Consider the following 22716-nt stretch of genomic DNA (forward strand, 5'->3'; position numbering starts at 1 on the left):
TTGTTGGCGATGCACCAGTTCCACAGCCGGACTGCTTCCGCACGTAGGGCACGGGATCAAGCTCCTCCTTGTCGATTTATATAAAACATGGTGGAGGTATTGCCTGTATTGATCCCGCTTACTTTGCCTTGTATGTGGTCTCGAAAGTGTTTGCAGGCATTGAACACTGCTCTGAGCTCCAGTATATTTATATGCAGTGACTGTTCCATAGGGGACCACAGTCCTTGCGTCACCTTGTTGCCAATGTGTGCTTCCCTACCCTATGTGGGAAGCGTCGGTAGTAAGAAAAACAGAGATTTGTGGTTGGTGAAAGGGTACCCCTGTTAGCATGTTCTTGGGGTTTACCCACCATTGCAGGGATCTGCGCACCTCTGTCGTGGGCGACACCACCCTGCGGACAGTGTGTGACGCCGGCTTGTAGACGCTCGCCAGCCAATGTTGCAGGCTGCGCATATGCAATCTGGCGTTCTGCACCACAAACGTTGCCGCTGCCATGTGGCCTAGCAGCTGCAAGCACGTTAAGACCGGCACCGTGGGGCTGTATGTAATGACTTGCACCAGCGAACCCATGGCGCAAAAGCGAGCGTCAGGTAGATAGACCCTTGCTGTAATTGAGTTTATACGGTCCCCTTTGAACTCTATGTCTTGTGTGGGGTCGGTCTTTGACTTTGTGAGGTTGATGACCAGGCCCAGCGAAGAAAACGTGTTTGCTGTTACGCGTATCATGCATAGTACCTCTGCCTTCAAGGCCCCTTTCAGTAGGCAGTCAGCTAGATATGGGAATATAAATACCCCCTGTCTGTGCAGGTAGGCTGACACCACTGCCAGGGTTTTGGGCCGAGGAGAGGCCGAACGGAAGAACCTTGTATTGGAAATGTTCCTTGCTGACCATAAAACGGAGAAATCGTCTGTGTGCCGGATGGATCGTTATATGAAAATATGCATCTTGTAAGTCGAGGGCTGCAAACCAATCTCCATCGTCCAGTGCCGTGAGTATAGAGGCGACTGTGATCATCCGAAAACGTTGTTTGCGCAAGTACCGGTTGAGGCCTCCAAGATCTAAGATGGGCCTCCAGCCTCCTGTTTTCTTCTCTGTAAGGAAGTATTGTGAATAAAACCCTTTCCCCTGGAGTCGCTCAAGCACTCTTTCCACCGCCCCTGTGAACATCAGATGGTCCACCTCCTGCTTGAGTTTCGCCTCGTGGGAAGCATCCCTGAGATGAGGCCTGGGCGGAGGTTTCGACGGTGGGAGTGACTGGAAGGGGATCGCGTAACCCGTGGCTATGATCTCCAGTACCCATTTGTCTGTGCTGATCTTTTGCCATTGGGAGTGGAATGGTCGGAGGCGATGATGGAACATTAGCTGGGGATGGCATTGCGCGTTGGTAGTAATAGTGCAGCCCTCGACCTGTCCGTCAAACTTGTTGCCTTTGGGCCTGTCCCGAGGATGCACGGCTTTGTTGGGAACGTTGCCTAGGAGTTCTATACTGTTGCTGCAGTTGATGTCGCCCCTGGTCGTAGCCCCGTTGGTACTGAGCGCGCTGAGGTTGGTACGGGTATCACCTTTGTTGAGGGTCATACTTTTTCTTTCTGTATGGAGGGGTATAAATACCCAGGGTTCTGAGTGTAGCTCTTGAGTCCTTACTGGAATGAAGGACCGAATCGGTTGAACCTGCAAACAACTTCTGCGTGTCGAAGGGAAGATCAACAATCTTCGCCTGCAGATCCCTCAGGATACCCGATGTCTGAAGCCAGGATTCCCTGCGCATGACCACTGCCATAGCCGTTGAGCGTGCCGCCGTGTCCGCCACGTCCAGGGCGATCTGGATTCCCGTCCTCGAAGCTGCATAGCCCTCTTGCATGATGGCCTTCAGCACTGGCTTCTTATCTTCCGTAAGTGAATCCATGAGAGAAGTAAGCCTGGAGTAATTGTCGAAATTACGGTTCGCTAGATGTGCTGCATAATTTGCCATTCTCAACAGCAGGGTGGAGGAGGAGTATAACTTCCTGCCAAATAGCTCTAGCTTCTTGGCATCTCTGTCTGTGCCCCCCGCTTTGTACTGGGAAGACTTCGATCTCTGCTGAGACGATTATACCACCAGTGAATTTGGCTGTGGGTGACTAAAAAGGAACTCCATGCCCTTCGCCAGGACGAAGTATTTCTTATCCGCTCTCTTGTTTATAGGCGGAGCGGAGGCCGGGGTCTGCCATATGGTGGTGGCTGACTCCATGATGGCTTTGTCGAGCGGGATAGCGATTTTGGATGAAGCCGGGGGTCTCAGATTTTTGAGGAGTTTGTGGTGCTTCTCCTGCACCTCTGCTGTTTGGATGTATTGCATGAAAGCGACCCTTTTAAACAGCTCCTGAAACTGTTTGAGGTCATCTGGGGAAGCAACGTCCCCGGGGGCCATAGCCTCGTCGGGGGAGGACAAGGAGGAACCACTAGGGTAAACCTCCCTCGAACTCTCAGGGTCCTGCAGTCGGTGGTACACCCGCTCACTAGAGGCTTGCGAAGGAAAATCTCGGGGTTCCAAAATCAACTCCCCCTGAGACAGCTGAGTTTCCGTCCCCGTCCGGGAGTGCCCGCGGGGGTATTGGACGATCGAGGGGGACCTGCCCCTAGGTGTATGCCTGGGGTGTCTGTGCCCAGCATGATAAGGGCGACCATGGCAGCACGGGCACGGGTCCTGGGATGGAGACCTGGACCACTCTCGAGGTGCGTACCCCCGATGTCTGGGAGAGCGAGATCTTCTCGATGATTCAGACACTGGTGAAACTGGTTTGTGATAGTACTCCAAGGGATCCAATCCCAGAAAAGGCGAAGGTGGCCCAAGCCATGGTGACGCTGGTTGGAGGAATGGAGGAGGCGGCTCTGGGTAGGCTGGAGGAGACCCATGTCTTCTGGGTGGCGTGCGCAGCATAAGGGGAGGGCTTGTTGAAAACAGCACTGCAGCCCTGTCCGGAGAAGGGCTGCAGTGCCGGGTTTTTGCTGCTGCCTTTCCCCTCCCCTGCGGGGCTGGCACCGCCCCCTCCTGTGCCGGGGATCTCAGCCCCGCTGTTGGCGCCACGCTCGGCACGCTCAGCTGCGGTGCCGCGCGGATAGCTTCCTCCAGTGCCTGCAGGCTGCGTGCCTGTTGGCCCTGCACCGTCGGCACCGCAGGGATCTGTGCCACTTGTGGCGGTGCCGCTGGTTCCAGCGCTTGCCTGGCCGCCGCTCTGAGGGCTGTGCGTGCCGGCTGTTTAGTAATCGGAGGCTCAGCCTCTGCCACGTGCGCTGCCGCGCTGCCACTTGTTTGGGACTGCGGCTGGGGGCTGTGTGCCACGCCCGTCCCGCTCACTGTGACCGCCGGCAGAGATCGGGCTGGAGAGAGCTTCCTCCGTTTCTGCACCGAGGGGGTGAGGGAAGCCACCTTCCTTTTATGGAGCCCTGTGGGTCCCTCCGATTGAGGCCTCTCCAGCACGTCGGACTGGAGGGCCTTATCAAACAACAGCATTTTCAGCAGTGTTTCTCTGTCCTTTCTGGCTCTGGCTGTGAGCTTTGCACAATGGGAACACTTCTGGGTAACGTGTGATTCCCCCAGGCACCGAATGCATTCGCTATGCCCATCAGAGGCCAGCATAGCTTCGTGGCAGGACTCACACTTTTTGAATCCTGAATAGGACATCGCGGTGAGTCTTTTGAGCTGTTAATAGGGTACTTAGCCCTAGCTCTGTGCCTGTTCCCCTTTCACGGACCCCAGCCTGCCACGGTAGGAGGCCTACTGGCCTTCACGTCCCCGCGTTGTCTCCACTCCTCTCTCTCTTTTTACTAAAACTTTCTATACATATATATATATATATATATATTTTGTCCTTTTTCCTTTTTCTCCTTTTTTTTTTTTTCTGCAAGAAAAGAAACCAACAGTTTAAACTAAAAACTCTAACTACGCTGACTCTGGCCGCAGCCTGAGCGGATTCTGTCTGCAGCTGATGGCGGTTGAGAAGGAACTGGTGGGGACCGGATCGCGCACGTGGCCGGGGGCGCACAAGGGAGCGGCACGCGCCAGCGCATGCGCAGTCCAGGAGAAACTGCTGGAAAGCTTCCGATCTGCAGCGCCGGGGCGAGCCTGACACCTATTGTGGAGCACCACGGGGACACTCGTAGAAGAAAATTGCATGATCAGTTCATTAAGAAACTTTGGTTTGGCTCCCATGCATCATCTTGTGGGATCAGAACCTAAATTAGGTGCTTTAAAAGTGATTGAAGAATTGGGTCCCTAGTGTGGAAATCCAAATGAATGTTATTAACAAACTGTTGTGTTATGTACCACAAAATATGCTGAAGATAAGGTTAATTAGTGCCAGTACACACACTCAATTCCTCTATTCTTCTCAGAAAAAAATAACTAAATGACCACTTCTATGTTTACATAAGAAGAACTGAAAAGTTCTGACATCAGAGAATTTAAACTAGATTTGAATCCTATTAAGTATGCATGACTCATCTCTGAGGTTTATATTAGATTATCTGTTAAGGGGAGAAACATTATAATCTATGATAAAGGGTGACTGCCTGCAGAAAACTAAATTTTTGCTTCTAGTGGCAGATGCTTCAACTTTAAAGGATCAGAGACTAAGCTTTTTTGTGTAAGCCTTTCTGACAGAACTCAAACAATTGAAATAATTCCTTTATAAGTCCAAACTTCACTCCATACACCACATGAAAACAATATCTAAACTCTGGAAAAGAAACTACATTGTCACTTCTAAAGTAACTGAGATCAAACAATTTATGGAAACCAAGACTTATTTTGATGACAATTAAACTCTATCACCAGGATTTGAGAGTCAATGAAATTTGACAATTGTGGAGAAAGGGGCTTTGTTTTTCTAAGTCTGGAGTACTTGGAAGACTCAACAGAAATACTATAGCAAACCGAATTAGAGAGAAGTATTAGATGTTTTTTGAAGGTTGTCGAGAGTTCAATAATTAAAAGAAGTGCATCTTTGCTCTGCTCTGTTTCCTTCCAAAATTATGTTTGGATTTACTGCTGCTATAGAAAAACATACTGCAAGATGCAGAGTTTGCAGAATAAGCATTACACTAGTCAGGCTTACTTTTAGAGGACTGCCATATTTTGGCATCTTCTTTATTGTTTCAACTCTATTACAACAGAACCCCTGTTCTAGAGGTTCCCATCTTTTTCAGTAACATAACACACTTCAATGAGACAATTCCCTGGCACCACCAACTTTTTTCAGATGAATTGTTTGACTACTAGATGCATGAAATCGAACCACAGAAGATTAACCGTAAGTGGGTCAATCTTCCAAGGGAACTCTGTCTACTCTGCTGTTTTTGTTTTTGGAAAAGTCTCTTCCAGAAATGTGACTGCATGAGCTTATGCAAATGAAGAGAAAGATTTGTAAATCAGTGCTTCATTTGCATTTTTGATCTCCCTCATTTGCATTCCTCCTCCAAAAGGGGAATGTGATATAGACACGTCCATAGACCCCTGCTAATTAGTAAATAGCAAACATAAATCCTCATATTCTAGTTTCATCAGAGACCTTGTTATGGCTTCCTCTATAGCTCATTGATGTTCTTCCTTAACTGACTGAAAAGGTGGCAAGAAAGCAAATACAAAGGCTTTAGCTGCTCACTCCATTATTCTCATTCCCAAATTAAGGGCAGCATTTAGATTCCACAGCTGGTTTTCCCCACATGTAAACATATTGTGACTGCATTGAGATTAGACCAACATGGTTTCAAAATTGTGGTCTTAAAGTAGTGAAGTTGCAGAATTATTAACTGTGGATTGTAACCTGTTGTTTAAATCATCTTCTGTACTATCTGACTGGAAGAGAGTTACCATGACACCATTTTTTTAAAAGGGCTGCAAAGGTTATCCTGGCAGTTACAGGCTGGTAAACGTCACTTCGGTACCAGGCAAACTGGCTGAAAGCATAGGAAAGTTCAATATAATGACATATAGGCTATATCTACACTTGCCCCATACTTTGAAATTCAAAAATTTTGGGAAGTAAAAGCACTTTGAAGTAGCACGGGCACTTCGAAGTGACTGCAGCTACACAGCACTTCAAAGTTGCTGCGGGGTAGAATTAGCCTAATGAAGTGCTGCATATTCATCACAGCACTTCATTAGTAATCTCCCATCAGCCTGATTCCCATACCCCCTTCAAAGTACGGGGCAAGTGTAGACACAGCCATAGACAGATATAATTTGTTAAGGAAGAGCCAACGTGGCTCTTATAAAGGGAAATCATGTTTGACCAATCTACTAGAATTTTTGAGGGGTTGAACAAGCATGTGAACAAGCAGGATCCAGTAGATACAGTGTACTTAGATTTTCAGAAAGCCTTTGACAAGGTCCTTCTGCAAAGGCTCTTAAGCAAAGTGAGCTGCCATAGGACAATAGGCAAACTCCTGTCCTGGAATGGCAACTGATTAAAAGATAGAAAACAAAGGGTATATATAAACAGTCAGTTTTCATAAAGGAGAGAGGTAAATTGTGATGTTTCTCAGGAGTCTCTACTGCACACAGTCCTATTCAGCATATTTATGAATGATCTGGGTAAAGGGGTAAACTGTGAGGTGGCAAAATGTACAGGTGATATAAAACTACTCCCAAGATAGGTAAGTCCCAGGCAGACTGTGAAGAGCTGATGATTAGGCAACAAAGTGGCAGATGAAATTTAATGTTGATAAATGTAAAGTAGTGCATAATGGAAAACACAATCTCGACTATACATATAAAATGATGGCTGTTACCACTCAAGAAAGAGATCTTTGGGCCATTGTGGATAATTCTCTGAAATCATCAGAATTTGTGAATCCTGAAGAAAGATACAGTGAATAATACAGAAAATATCTTGCTTCTTTTTAAGTCAATGGTACGCCCACATCTTGAATATCACATGCAGATATGGTCACCCGGTTTCAATAAAGATATATTAAATTGGAAAAGGTTCAGAAAAGGGCAACAAAAGCAATTAGTGGTATGCAACGTAGGTAAGGAAGTGCTCTTTATTTCTCATAACACAAGAACTAGCGGTCACCAAATGGCATGAATAGGCAGCAGGTTTAAAACAAATTTTAAAGTATTTCTTCACACAGTGGTGCAGTTAACACATGGAACTCCTTGCCAGAGGATGTTGTGAAAGCCAATACTAAAACAGTCTTAAAAAAAGAAATAGATAAGTTCATGGAGGATAGATCCATAAATGGCTATGGGCAGGGATGGTGTCCGTAGCCTCTGATTGCCAGAAGCTGGGAATGAAGGAGAGGGACTGGATCACAAGATGTTTACCTGTTCTGTTCATTCCCTCTGGTGCACGTGACATTGGCCACCATCAAAGACAAGATGCTGGGCTAGCTGGACGTTTGGTCTGAACTAGTGTGGCTGTTTTCATGTTATATTCTTAATACGTAGGAATCATGGTTAAAACACATCTGATCCATTCAGAGCTGCCTCTCCATGAACCACCAGCTTGTAGTGGTGGAGAGGGTTGTGTGTTTCAATAACCCTGTGAGTGACGCTATCTTGGGTCATGCAGTCTCTTAGGATTGTACGTGTCAGAACAGTCAAGGTGAGGTTCCAGACAAAATGTGATCCAAGAAGTCCTTAACGGCAAAGCAGACAGAAGACAACTGCGCAATGGAGGTGAAACTGCTGTATAAAGTCATAACTGCTTTTCCATTGGTTTTAAACCCTCTATCTGCCAAGGACATTTTGGTGACAGTGGTGCACGAGACACCCCATTCTAAAAGAAGTTCTGCATAGGCATCTTCCAGGTTTGGGGAAACAACACTTGCACAGGCAAAAAGTCCAGTGGTGAACCGGGAGTGGCAAAAGCAACAGGACAGTGAGATCAGGAAGTTCCTAGTTAAAGACTGCGCACAGGTAGTGGATGTGTGAGTCACTCATCTTGTTTGAGGACTCACTCGGGTCAAGCATTTTGGCAGCTGCACCCATGACTGAGCAGTCCTTTTTAAGGTCCCAGTCTGCTCACCCCAAATGGGGAGGGAGTCTGGAAAAGGTTCTCTAAAATAGTATTGCCTCTATTCCTCTTGGCGGGGTAGCCACATCCAGCAAGATCACCATCCTGGCAGTTGAAAATGTAAGAAACATTTTTTTAATTTTTGAACTTAGAACATACATACCCTGATGGACAACTCAAACAGTGGCAGACCAGAGTGACGTGTAGCCATCATTGCTCATAAATTAAGTCGGTTTAACATCAATATCACTGCCTTTTCTGAAACTAGAGGAGCTGATATAGGACAATTGAGGGAGGAGAAAAAGGATAAACCTACTTCTGGAATGGAAAATCTTTGCGTGAACCTCACTTTCACGAAGTGGGTTTTGCTATAAAGAACAAGTTCATAAGGTGCCTCTCAAAGGTATCACCTGGCATCAGTAAGTGGCTAATGACACTCTGACTGAGGCTCACTAAAAACCAACAGACAACTACTGGGAGTGCCTATGCACCAACACTGGATGGCAGTGATGAGGGGAAAGGGAGATTTCTATTCTCAGCTGGAAACCATTTTATCAGAGACCCCTAAACATAAGATCATCCTTCTGGGGAATTTCAATGCACATGTTGGACAAGACTCAGACCTGTGGAAAGAAACAAGCAGGAAAGAAGGAGCTGGCAAAAGTAACTCAAATGGAATTCTGCTCTTGACCAAGTGTGCTGAACATGAGCATATTATGAACACTTGTTTCCAACAAAAGGACAAGTTCAGAATATCTTGGAGACATCCACAGTCAAACCACTGGCATCTTCTTGACTTTGTCATAGTTTGTGCTGTATACCGTAATGATGTACTTCTTGCAAGAGCAATGACCAGTGCTGATGATTGCTGGACTGATCATCACCTCATTCGATCCACAATTAAAATTAAGATTGTCCCCAAATGGAGGCTGCAAAAGAAGCAGGTCAGGCGCAAGCTGAAGGTTCAGGATCTGAAGGACCTCATTCAGTGTGACTGTTTCCTAGCAGTCTTAGAAGAAAAATGTCCATCGGAGTTTCCAGAAGAAATCAAGAGAGACTGGAGCCAGCTAGCAGGAGTACTCATCAATACCTGTGAGGAACCCGTAGGCTACAAAAGCAGAAAACAACGGGACTGGTTTGACAAGAATGATGCTGAAATTGAGCAGCTCATCAATGAGAAGAGAATGGCATTTCGAGCTTTGCACAATGACATAAACTGTAATACACAGGCTGTCTACACTAGCCCAAAACTTCGAAATGTCCGTGCAAATGGCCATTTCGAAGTTTACTAATGAAGCGCTGAAATACATATTCAGTGCCTCATTAGCATGCAGGCGGCTGTGGCACTTAGGAATTGATGCAGCTTGTCCAGACGGGGCTCCTTTTCGAAAGGACACCGGCTTCTTTGAAGTCTCCTTATTGCTATCTGCTCATAGGAATAAGGGGACTTCGAAGTAGCCGGGGTCCTTTCAAAAAGGAGCCCCGTCTGGACGAGCTGCACGGTGGCACTGGTGGAGTCAGGTTCATCAAGCAAGTTCATGGATCTGGAGTTCACCCAAGGACACAGGATCCTCACCAGCTCAAGGACTCCCCAAAGTCAGTGGAATCAACATAAATGTCATTACTTTTATAGGGACCGGTCACCTGCCAAATGGTTCCCTTAGAGGTAACTACTCTTCCAGGCCATAAAGAAATCCTCTAGTTTGGGTTAATTCATGCTCTGCATTCACCAGTTGTCTTGGGGCATCCACTGGCAGTCAGGCATGGTATGTTTTGACTACCCCATTGTCAACAGTGCTGTTTCCCAAGCACTGACCCAGGATCAGCAATTTCTTGTGGCTTGCTTGGTTCTCCAAAAAATTCAGTAGAAGATCCAAATGCAACCTCAGCAGCCTAAACCACCTCTTCAACAGCTCCAGACACTCCTTTTAAATATCAACACTGCCGATGCGTTTAACAGAAAGCCAATATCCTAACACTCCATCGCAGCTACATCTGCCCCACTGAACTCCATCCAGGAGCAGAGGTTCCATTTTGGGGCATTTATTGCTTCTCCATACCCAAACTACTGGCACTGTGGAGCTATCTTGAGGCAGAAGGGGATGATTTACTGCTCCAAATCCTCAGCGGCTCTCCGATCTTCTTTCCTCACTCTTGTCTTCTGTGGACCAATGATCTCTAAAAAGATTACATTTCAAAAGTAGTACTCCTTTCCACTTACTAATGAGATATTTTAAAGAGTTCACTTTCCCAAGGTCTTTGCAAAGTTGGATCTCAAGGAAACTTATAACCTGATGATGATCTATGAAGGAGACAAATGGAATGCAACCTTCCATACTAGATATGACACATCAAGTATTGGGCCATAATGTCTGGATTGTACAAAACTCTGGCAACCTGCCAGAATTAAAAAAATTACATCTTTAGCCATATATTACACAAATTTCTCATCATTTGTATGTGCACCCTCCTCATTCTCTCAGAAAGTCAGGGGACCTCCACAGACATCACATATGCACTGTTCTGGACAGACTCCACCAAAACCACCTCAACATGGAACTTGGAAAAGTGAGATTCTTGTGGGATTTTTGGAACAAATTATCTCTGATTTCAGTTCTGACCCAGCTCCACTACCTGACCAAGTGTGCACAAGCTTTGACACAACATCCTTAAACATGCTCCTCAATTCATGATGTTCTTTAAAAATATCAATTCCATTAATTTATTCCCAAGAGCTAGCTCTCTGCCATGTTTTGTGTAGCTAAACAATGTTTAAAAAAATTAGTCAACAATATAAAACAGAACTGCCAATGAAAGCAATTCATCAGGAGACCAAATTTAAATGCTTCCTATTAAAATATGGTAAATCAAGCCAATGTGAAATAAAAACTGAAAATGTGATAAACATTTAAGTACAGGTTCAACCTCTCTGGTCCAGACTATCAAGAACTGAGTGGTCCTGGGCCAGGGCTTTTGCCAGACCCGGAATGGTCAACTCTGCCTCGCCTGCTGGCCTCAGCCCCTGCTCCTGGGCTCCCGTCCTCGTTGTTACCTGTGGCTTCCCAACTCCCCCGCCCCACCAGAGGCTCCACAGCCACCAGCTCCCACCCACAGCTACCCCTTCCCAGCCACGGCTTCCCTGGGCTGCAGCTTCCTGCCCAGCCCTGGTTTCCCACATCGCAGATTTGCATGCAGCCCTGGCCTGAGGATAAGCCACCGTGAGCCTTTGCCCCCGGGCCAGGAGTTTTGCATGCAGCCCTGGCCAGGAGATTTCCCAGGCTGTAGGGATGAACTGCTGTGAGCCTGGGCTCCCTAGCTGCTGCCACTCCACCCCACCACCACTTTGCTGCCAGACCAGCTGTGGCTGCCCTGCCCTGAGTCCCAGCTGGTCCTTCCAGCCCCAGGACTCTCTGGTCCTGTAAGATCCATGCTCCTGATGGATGACTGATGTTGTTGGACAAGAGAATGTTGGATTTCAGAGTTTCAAACTGTAGTTTAAAATTTCACCCCAAAATAGACACCAAACTCTATTTTAAATTACTAATTTAACCTGGAGTCACTTCCCAGAGCTTCTGTAATAGACACACAACATACATCTACCTTTCATGTTTCCTTCTCTTAAAAAACAATAAATTAAACAAAGCCATACAAAGCTATAATTTACTAATACACGAGCTATTTAAATACAGTAATCTGTCAACAGACCTAGCCCATCAAGCTGCTGCTTGACCTCCATAACTAAATATTATTTAGGATATGTTCACACAGTGGGAGACAATGTCACACATGTACAAATCATGATGCTCTTTAATCTTCCTACACTACCATTCCTATTAAAGGAAAATATGCTGTAATTCAAAACAGCTGACAAAGCAATGCACATCTTTTTTTCTGAAAAACATAAAAATAATTTATTCTGGATTATTTTAATGGTTTGCCAATTAATTCTAACTGTTACCCCTTCATTTTCTAATTAAACATCAGAATAGTTACCATTTAAATACCATTAATTTCAGAAATTTCACCACTCCTCCAGCTTTACTGATTTCTACAGTTCAGGCTCTTATATGGATATCTGGAGCAGGTAGCTTCTGAGATACAGAATCTTCTCAGTTTTCACTCATATTGTTTACTGAAATATTTATTTTGGATTCTAAATCTGAGAAGTGCCTTTCCTTTTAAGTCTTCCTTAGGAGCTTCACAAACAAAAACAATCGACTGTTGCATAATCTGCTAGATGCTTACAATATGGTATGCGACTAATTAACTCATCCAGATGCTGCAGTGCAGATTACCAAGGACCATCTGGGAGAGAGAGTTCTGAGCAGTACAAAGCAGAAAAGCACTGTTAATGCAACATCTTTTTTAATTGTAATGCCCTTCCATTCATCCAACTTGCAGAAGCCCAAATCACAGCATCAAGTAGACTGACTTCTCTGCAGGCAATGTTGTGTTTTCAATTGTGTCCGTTTTAGCAAATTAGAAATTATACTAAACACTGATGGAAGGTTTTTATTAATTTGATTAGCCCACCATAAAACTTATAATACAAGGTGCAGTTCCCTGGAACACTGTTAGTTTTATATTTCAAAGATTTATACAGGCAAGATCAAGGGCTCTGTCCAGAAACAGCAAGACAGTGACTTTTGGATCTTTTTTTGTTTCCAATTCACAACAATCATGGCATCCTCCTATGATTTTTAAGCAACTAGACTAATACTTTCTCCGTTCCAGCAATAACTTACCACTCATTTTTAAACTCTACTTCTCCACAGTGTTCCCTCTAATTTTTCCCATTGATGTGTGGAATAAATTTTGTCGTGTGCACCAATGCATCTTCAGCTGTGCACCACCCTTAGAAACACATGCTGAACAGGTGGACAGCCTTTGAATCTGTCCTGTGCAGCCACCTCAGCGTTCAGCTTAGAGGGAAAACTGCTTATCTACAAAGTTGTCTATTTATTTTGTGGGGTCACCCTAACTGGGCTATTCTTCCCCCTGGTACTGTTTTAAAGCACTCACCTATTGTTTCACTAGTATTATCACTCTTCACTTCTAACCTTTTGAAAGAACTTTGAACTATCAATATTTTCTTCCCACCTTTGTTATGGTCTTAAAAAATTATTTGAATCCATTTATAACCATGACATAATTCCTCTTCTACTTGCCTGTGTTCCACATTCATGACTTTCAGTCTTCAAAATTCAACACTTTGAATCAGGTTCCTTTCCCTTTGCTAGCTTCACTCCCTATCCCTTTACATTTGGTTAGGATGGAATAGTGGCTGCCTTTCTGGCTGTTTAAGCAAGTGGCAGCCCAGAACTACAATATAACGGGCAGGTCAGCATATGGTCAGAAATGAGATTCACAGCAGGCCATTGTTCTGCAGGGGGTCTTACTGTGAGGAAGATGAAAAACCTCTGTGAAGGGACTTGAAATCTTGTGCCAGTAAAGCAAGACACCGACACTTGGAAGTAGCTTAAAGCACCAGTGTTGCTCTATTTCTGTTTCAAACAATGTGTAATATTCACCTAAACAGCTTTTTTAATATTTTAATTTTATTTCACATATTTAGGACAATTAGAGTGAATGCAATGTGATAAACTGCAAAGGTAGTGGGGCTTGTCTCATTATTTGTCTCTGGCTGGGCTTCAGCAAATGATTATTACAAATAAAAATTACAATGAAATAGGTTACAATACAGATAATGATTGTAACCAAAAGTCTGGTGCAATATTTACTAACCTTAGACTACTCCTACAGTAATCAACTTTATAAAGGCTATTGGCAGAATTACAACAGTAATCAAATATACGTGAGTGTAAGGCTATTTAAATTCCTAACAAAAGCTATGAGATTATTAACAGCTAGCAAACAATTCTCATATTATATCATTTAATAGCACACCCTGATAAGACTAAGTATATATACCATTGTTAGATGAAAAAACATTGAAGCTTTTTAAAAAAAATATGGCAATCAAACAAATTTTAATTACCACACCTACTTTAAACTACAAACAATTCCAGTCAAACACCCAACAATAACAGAATGTTATGTGGTTGTTCAGGATCTTTACGACTGATGAAATCTATTCTGCTGTCATCTTTGTAATCAGTCATAACTGTGGTTAGTAACAAGGAAAAAGAGTATTTGTTTTGATTATACAGTAAAGGTTGTCTTACAGTTACTAACTCTTTCCTCTGAACATAAACTAACAAATGTGTGTGCATGTAAATATGTCACAAAAGTTGGCACAAAGAGGGAGAAAAAAACAAAGCCTCTGGTACTTGAGCTAATATGAAAAATATTCTGCTGAAGAGAGCTGTCAAATACCTATTATCTTACTCACAGTTTCTTGAGGTTTATCTTGATCACAAGGAAGCATCAAAAAAACTATTCTGAAAATCCAGTACATAATATAATATATTTTGTTATAAAAGGAAGTTATTTGAGTAATTTCACTCATTTAGGCATATAACCAATTTTCTGGCATGAATACTGAATATTTTATCAGCAAAGAATGATAATTGTAATGAAATATTTTAACGTGAAGCCTTGCCTTGTAAACTGCCCATCCCATATGTCAAAACATCACCTACTATAAATCACAGAATTTAAGACCAGTATTTCTTGTTTAAACATGCTACTTACTTAACGAAATCACTTGTGTGAACAAGCGGAGATAACACAAAGAGTCTTGCCATCCAACAAATAGAGCTATAATTTTACTCCATTATCAGTATTGTAATTTTCCGAGTGCTGAAATACAATGCTAGTTGAAAATATTACACATCACAAATACTTTAACATTACCCATTTAAAGCTAATTTCATCTTTCAAATAAAACACAGAGGCACTTATGTACTGATAAACATACTTTTCATCTTTTTAGACAAAGGAACTTTCTCTGTTAAATTATAGGTATTACATCATTAGATTTATGAACACCATACTTAACTTACACCACAGAAAAAATAAACTGCATTATAAAACCACTTTTTTTCTTGTATTTTCATCTCCCGTATTTATTCTGTAGTTGTGATTTGCATTTGCCTGACTACCTCATGGCTAGTAGCTTTCAGATTAGTACATCATTTTTGGCTGTAAAGGTAAGGAACTTTTTTCTATAACAATGATGCTTTAATCTAAAAAAGGCTTGGCATGAACGAATCCAAAACACTGAATACTTGTTCACAGCTTGTCCAGCCCTCTGGCACAAATGGGCTAGAAATTTCACCAAAAAGGTCATTTTTTGCAAGAGTTTCAATACTTTCTGGATATGAACAGGCCAGAAATGCTGGAAGGGCCCTCTTGTTCCAGTCACAGCTGGAAACCCACAATGCTTAAAGTACTGAGCTGCTGTTTGGTTGGTTGGTGTATAAAGATTTGGAAAATGTTGTATATATCTCGGTAGTGCTTCTGGTTTCAGACAGAACTTTAGACCGGTTCTTATTTTATCAGAATAAATAGATATATATGAATCATTTATTTTTTTCTTTACTACAGCATTGATCAATATGGCAGCAGTGGGCTTCAGTTTCCTAAATTTAAACAGACAAATTATGTAGACCTTCCACAAAAATTAAAAATACTGTAACCACTAACATCCCTTCTCTAAGCAGAAAGAGAGAGACCTTCCCCCAAGAGCCAAGAAACATAAAACACAATAATTTAAAAGCTATGAAACTGTATTTCAAAGAAGGAACTCTCAATTAAACAATTGTTCTACATGTGGTCTTGGTGACTTACCGTGGGTTCTGTCAAATTTCATGACAAGTGGAAAAAAGAGACTAACAGAAGGTGGCTACAGTCTTCCTTATACAAGCCAAACAGGTAAAATTCATAGTTACGTGACTCCTTTGGTCACTAGGTGACAAGTCTACACAGTTTGAGAGCTGAACTCTCTTTGAAGGTAGGCAGAGAACTTACAGTGAGAATAATTAAGGAAAAACATTATACTTCTACATAATCAAGATAATACACCAGCACCATATTACTCCCCAATGTACATATTGAAAATGAAAGTCCAATACTCAAAGACTGCTTCTAAAAATAGATCAGATGATTCCTTGCTATTTTTCTAATAAATCATTGTAATAGTAAACCAGGATAAAACAGATCATGCTGCCCCCTTGTGCCAGACTTGCAAAAGAGAGCAAGCCTTTATCCATGCAAGAGAACAGATGAAGTGGAACATATGTAGCATTCCCTATGAAGTGGAAAATGTCCACAGTTTCTTCCTAATAGCTAACCTGGTAAGCATATGACTCCCATACTGGTATCTGGATGGAGGAGCAGAGGAAAGTCTGAAGTTGTAAGTTGTATATCCTTTTAAAAGAATGCAAGTAAGTTTTATTAACCAATGCAGACAAGCAATACATAATATAATATCAACAATGTGATATCACATACAAATCAAACATTATGATTGCATAATGAGGATCTGAAAATCTACAAGTAAACTTGAATTTCAGTGTCCTAATTTTCGCTTTTGTGCGTAGTGTAAAATTTTCAGAATTTTTTAAGTCATTTAGAAACTTCAGGCCAATTTGTCATGAGACTCAGGCTCCTATGCATACATGTATGCTGCAATTAAAACCTGCCTGGCTACTGGTTTTGGGTTCTACCCTCAGCCCAAATAGCTACACCACAATTAAACAGCCCCTTAAAACTACACCCCATGAACCTGAGCCAGCTGAATGTCTAAATGCAATGTAGATATATTGGAAGCCACTTTTGAAAAGAATGTAAACAATTGATCCTAATTACATGTTTACATATGTGTTGCATTAAACAGTGGTAGACTCTGCCTACTTACAAACTTTTATTTTCGTTATTAAAAATAATATTTTTTAAAATATGTTACACATTTTTCTGTTCCTTTTATTTCCTAAAACACCTTGGCTGTGTCTTCACATGCACCCTCCTTTCAGAGGGGGCATGTTAATGAGGCAGTTTGGAAGATGCTAATGAGGCACTTACATGAATATGTAGCACCTCATTAGCATAATGGCAGCCAAGCACGAGTTAAAAGTGCTGCTTTCGGAATGCATGCCGTCCGTGTAGACGGGGGCCTTTCGAAAGGAACCCCTGACTTCAAAAGCTCCTTTTTCCTACAACCAAATAGGAAGAAGGGGCTTTCAAAGTTACGGAGGTCCTTTCGAAAGGCCCTCATTTATGTGGGTGGCATGCGTTCCAAAAGCAGCACTTTCAAACCACGTATGGCCACCATTATGCTAATGAGGCCTGCATATTCATATCAGCACCTCATTAGCATCTTCTAAACTGCCTCTTTAACATGCCCCTCCAAAAGGAGGGAGCATGTGTAGACACAGCTCTTGATGTCTAGATCTCCAAAATTATTCCAGATTACCAGGTTAGTAATAACACAGTTTCTCTTACAGCCCTCCAACCTAGACTGCAACATTACCAGATTTTATTTATACAAAGACATGTTTACACACTTCTAGAACTGTCAAAATGGCACAAAAGGGTTTTCATATAAATGCAAATCAAGCCCCATATCTTAGTCGTAAATTAACCAGTAAAATATTATTTTTAAAGTTATTCCCATTAATTATCTTAATTGATCTGACATACACCAATGGTAGCTGAAGGATATGTCATGATTCATCACCTTTTTCTATTTTCCAATGCCACTTCCATGGCCCTGCTTCCTTTCCCAAATAGAAACTATTAGGTACGCAGCAGTTTCACACAATCAAACTGCTTATTACATAAGTAACTGGATTTAGAAGCTTAATTTAGTCCATGATTTTTAAGTCTTGGCTGTGGTATTTAGTACTGCTGCTAATACCTTCAGTGATCATATAAAGAACAATCTTACTGTACTAAAGAGAAGTAAAGACATTGCTATGGGGATATTTATCATGAATTCCTGAACTTCTGTGTTGCTACAGTCCTCACTGGTGCATGTTAAGAGTGTAAATATACCACTACAAGAGCAGCACTGTACTTTCAAAATGAAGTTGTAGTTCTTTTCTTCAATAGTAAAAATAACAAGGCACGCCTCTTAATAAATGGAGACACCTTTGGCTCAGGCAAACCTTGCTCCAGTTCAAAAGCTACGTGGATAGGAACTGATGAGCAAAATGGAACCCTCAGGGTGAAGATCTAAAATAAGATGCAAACATGGTACAAGATTTTCTATATGATGTACATCTGGTGCTCAGCACTAACTTGTAGAACTGCTCACTGCTGCAACTCTGAATAAAAACAACCGGTGTCCCTTATGCCTTCTTTATGAGAGAAAGAAGATGTACAAAGTACCTATACACTAATATCTTCTCAGGCTCAGATTACCAAATGATGTAGGAAAAGGAACATGGAATTATTTCTAAATTATAAAATGTCTACTGATAATGGAAACATACCTGTAAAAATCATAATCAGATCTGGGTAATACTGGTGGATTTGTTCCATGCAGAGCACTTGTTAAAAAACAAATAATGATGTTTTACATCACACTTGTCATCAATAGGTTTCAAAGTACATGACAAAGCAGATGGTAAGTGACACTGCAGGCAGCTATTTAATTCCACCCCATAGATATGACCTAGAGATTGTTATAATGAATTACCTTCATTGAGCTTACGACAAGATGATTACATCTCCCCTCAGATGGAGTTACTGTACCTTGTTAAACACTTCAGAAGGGGGAAATACTGCATATCTGGTGATATCCCCCTTGGTTGGTCCTGACATTCCTCATGACCAGCTCCAACAGGCATCACACAAACAGATATATCCTGCTCCATTGAACAGCTCTCCACTCACCAGCCCCCTATCTGAGCACACAGTTTCTCTCACAGCCCTCCAGCCTTGACTGCCACATACCCATAATGTTGGCCCACAAAAAACACGCATCTATACATGCATACAGTTATGTTCAAAAAGGATACCATGGCTATATACTACACTCACAGAATGCTAGAACTAAAAAAGACACCAAGAGGTCACCAGGTCCAGTCCCTTGTCCTCATGGAAAGACCAAGCACCATCTATATAATCGTAACCTCATATCCACTGCTTTTTACTTCATATGAACTTTTATGCACACAAAAAATAATAATTTTCTCATAGAAAAGCACCCTAGACTTGTTCTCACAATTCCTGGAAGATGTTTTGTAACAGAAAAGCCTCTATAGAAATATATCACATCCTCCTTCCATTTCTCAAAGACCAACGCTTCTCTCCTTGATATTTTCTTTACTCACACTGCTTTACTTCCACTTCCTTTCCCTGCCTTAGCCACTTCCCCCGCACCTCAAATTTCATAATCATATTTCACACAAACTTATCAGGTGTACTTTGAACCCAAAAACCTTCCTCTATTCCACTTGGAAGGACACTGACCCAGATTATACCTTTTAAATTGCTCAATTTTATTTTCTATCCATTCTGGGTATGTGAATGAACTGTGTTTACAGCCTCTGTCCAAACCTGTTCCTACAAATTTTTGCACTGTTATATCATACTTTAAATAGACTTTTTGTGTAATCTCTTTACACATCTTTGCCATCCACTGGTAACATTTAGGACCAATTTTTCAATGAAAGGCACTACTGATGTCATCACAAAAATGCATGTATACTTGTCACATTCAGAAAAAATTTTAAACTCGTGCATAATCAAGCAATTAATAATGAAACTCGTAGTTCAATGTACAACACCAATCTAACAGTTTCTGTCTGCATGTGCAAATGCAGAATTAGGTAAACATCCAAAATAAGATAACTCAGTTATTAATATGCCATGTTGCTTTAAAGAAAATGTAAATAACTATCTATTATATGAGGTATAAGGAAATATGAAAAAAATTAAAAGTAAAAATGTGTATCAGAAGACCTAATTAGTATTATCACACAGTTGTTTATATTTTCTTATCATACTAATTGATATGTAGTATGTAGTTTTTTTTTAAAAATGTCCATCTTACCAATAGGATTTCTGTCAAAGAACAACATTGGAGCTTTCAAAAGCGATTGAAACATGTTGTTGTGCAAAGTTTGACCAGCATTCACAAGAGCTGTGAATACCAACAGACTTCTCATTATGCCAAACAATACTGCGGCCACCGTCAAGCCTAAAATTAAACAAAAATGGTCACAGTATATACACAACTCTATCTCTTTGCTGATGCAGGGGGAGAGCATTTTGGTTAAAACTGCATCCATTTTGTTTAGAAACTTCACATGAAGCAAATAATAATCGTAAATCTTAAATCTCGGGATGAGTGCTCTTTTCCGTATGAAGCATTAGTCTAAACTTGATACTGTAATATATAATTTATCCCAAAACTGTCAATATAAACTGTTAATTTTTTTCCCATTTACAAAGAAGCATCACTTTATATAACCAAAGGAAGTTTCATTAACTATCGGATAGTCTATGTAGTATCCTTTGCACATCCATTATTCCAACTAATTCACTACACTGCATTACGCATAATTGTAACTTATCTTGGTCACTACTGAACAGTCAATATGTGTTAACAGTTACTAATCACGTAGGGTGTGTCTACAGGAACCCTCTCCTTTCGGAAGGGGCATGTTAATGAGGGAGTTTGGAAGATGCCAATGAGGCACTGCCATGAATATGCAGTGCCTCATTAGAATAACGGCAGCTGCAGCAATTCAAGTGCCGCTTTCAAATCGCGCGCCACCCATGTAGCCGGGGGTCTTTCGAAAGGACCCCCCCCATCTTTGAAAGCCCCTTCTTCCCAAAACAAATGGGAAGAAAGGGCTTTCGAAGACTGGGGGGGTCATTCTGAAAGCCCCTGACTACACAGGCAGCACGTGATTCAAAAGCAGCACTTATGAATCGCCATGTCCGCCCTTAGGCTTATGAAGCGCTGCATAATCATGGCAGTGCCTCATTAGCATTTTCTGAACCCCCTCATTAACATGCCCCTTCCAAAAGAAGGGGGCTCGTGTAGACACACCCATAGGCTGCTCTGCACTAGCAAGATCTTTCAAAAGATTTTTCAAAAGAAGGGGGCTGTTTCGAAAGAGTCCACGGAGCTTCTACACACAAAAAGCACTCTTTCTAAAGTAAATCGAAAGAATTTAGTGCTCCTTTTGAAATCACTCTTCCTTTCCTGTTTCAGGAAGAGTGCCCCCTTTCAAAAGCTTCTTTCAAAAGAATACATATGTAGATGTTTTGTAGGGCCCTTCTTTCAAAAGAACACTCTTCATTTTCGATCCCTGGCCTGTTCTTTTGAAATATTGGGGACTGTGTGGATGCTCTCTTTCAAAAGAGCAGATCGATCTTTTGATCTGCTTTTTTGTGTGCGGACATAGTCTTCAAAAGAAGACCTTTCAAAAGATCTCTGTAGTGCAGATGTAACCATAGTGACCTATTACTTTCCTATAATAAGGATGAGGGACATTGGCTGTATTTCAGATGCCTCTATATGGCAGCAGTGGGAAATGTTAAGTCAACCACTTGATATAATCAGGTCTACTGATTGTACCATGCTATTTGCAGGAGCTTTTGTTGGTTTAAAGTGTACATAAGTAAAATATCCTTTATCTTTCTGAATCTGTTTTATACCTAGGTTGAGAAGAAATACTGTAGCATTTATTTCCCCTGACCCACCCATCATCCAAGATCTGAAATAAAACATAGTTTTTGCCAAATATTCAGAAATGGTAATAATAAGTATAGATCACATTAGACTATTAAGGTATGTCTCCATTAATGGGTGGGTCCATGCTATCGCAATCACTCAGCTGGGGGGTCAATTTAGCATATCTAATAAATCTACTGCTGAACACTCTCCCATTGACTTCAGTATTCCACCAGAATGAGAACCTTAAGGTACATCTATGGGAGCTTTTTTCATGTTGACACAGTGTAGTGTAGACACCACAGAAGGTCAACCTAAGGCATGTTGAATCCAACTACGTTATTCACATAACTGGAGTTGCATAACTTAGGTCAACCTTAGCCCATAGTGACCAAAGATTCATCCTCTTGCTATTGGTTTTTAAGATTTTTGTGGGGTATGATTTAAACTGGGCTTCTGTAAAATGAACATTGTACCTATGTATTTCTTTCAACTAAAAACAGAAGAAAAACAATTATCTTTGAGATATCATAAGATTTGTCTCTCTTGTGCACCCTGCAAATACCCCTGCATCCACAAAGGATCTATGAAAACAATAAATCTGTATCAGAACACTTGCAACATACATTTGTCTCCCTCATGTCCCTCAGGACCACTACATAAATGAGTGCTACCCATCATGAAATTACTGTTGTTCACAAAAAAATCAAAACACATTAAACAAACTGAAGATAATAACAGAGAGATAGCCGTGTCAGTCTGCATTCTATCAAAACAAAAAAGCAGTTGTGTAGCATTTTAAAGACTAAAAAAATTTAAAAAAATAAAAATAAAAATAATCAATTATTTTGTTAGTCTTTAAAGTGCTACGTGACTGCTTTTTTTCTAAACTGAAAATAGTGACAACTAATTAAGATTTGATAAGGCTTTTTACTGTCCACTTGAATTTTTCAGGCTCATTTTGTTTTCTGACTAATCAAAAGGGAATGTAAAAATTAAATGCTATTGGCCAAAGATATTTTAGATGCTTCAAGTGCATATAGGCACATAGCTGGATTTTTAAAGCACATGGGCATTCAGCGCCCACTGATGGGAATTCAGCATCTAAGGCACTTTTGCAA

At 41.6% G+C, this 22716-nt stretch overlaps 1 protein-coding gene across 7 annotated transcripts in view; it reads right to left on the reverse strand.

Annotated features, from left to right (window-relative positions):
• Positions 1 to 22716, reverse strand: part of ABCC4 (ATP binding cassette subfamily C member 4 (PEL blood group)) — a 227138-nt gene that overhangs the window by 126534 nt on the left and 77888 nt on the right. For 6 of the 7 annotated variants that reach the window (XR_012644888.1, XR_012644889.1, XM_074989214.1 and 3 more), the window contains one exon: positions 19964 to 20110. The exons of the other annotated variant lie outside the window; for it this stretch is intronic. Coding sequence is in view for 4 of the 6 variants with exons in the window: in XM_074989214.1 (XP_074845315.1) it covers positions 19964 to 20110 (147 nt within the window). In the remaining 2 variants the exon portion in view is untranslated. The remainder of the gene's footprint in view (positions 1 to 19963; positions 20111 to 22716) is intronic. 7 annotated transcript variants of the gene reach the window in all.

This window comes from Carettochelys insculpta, chromosome 1, assembly GCF_033958435.1.
Source record: "Carettochelys insculpta isolate YL-2023 chromosome 1, ASM3395843v1, whole genome shotgun sequence".
Classification (NCBI taxonomy): Eukaryota; Metazoa; Chordata; order Testudines; family Carettochelyidae; genus Carettochelys; species Carettochelys insculpta.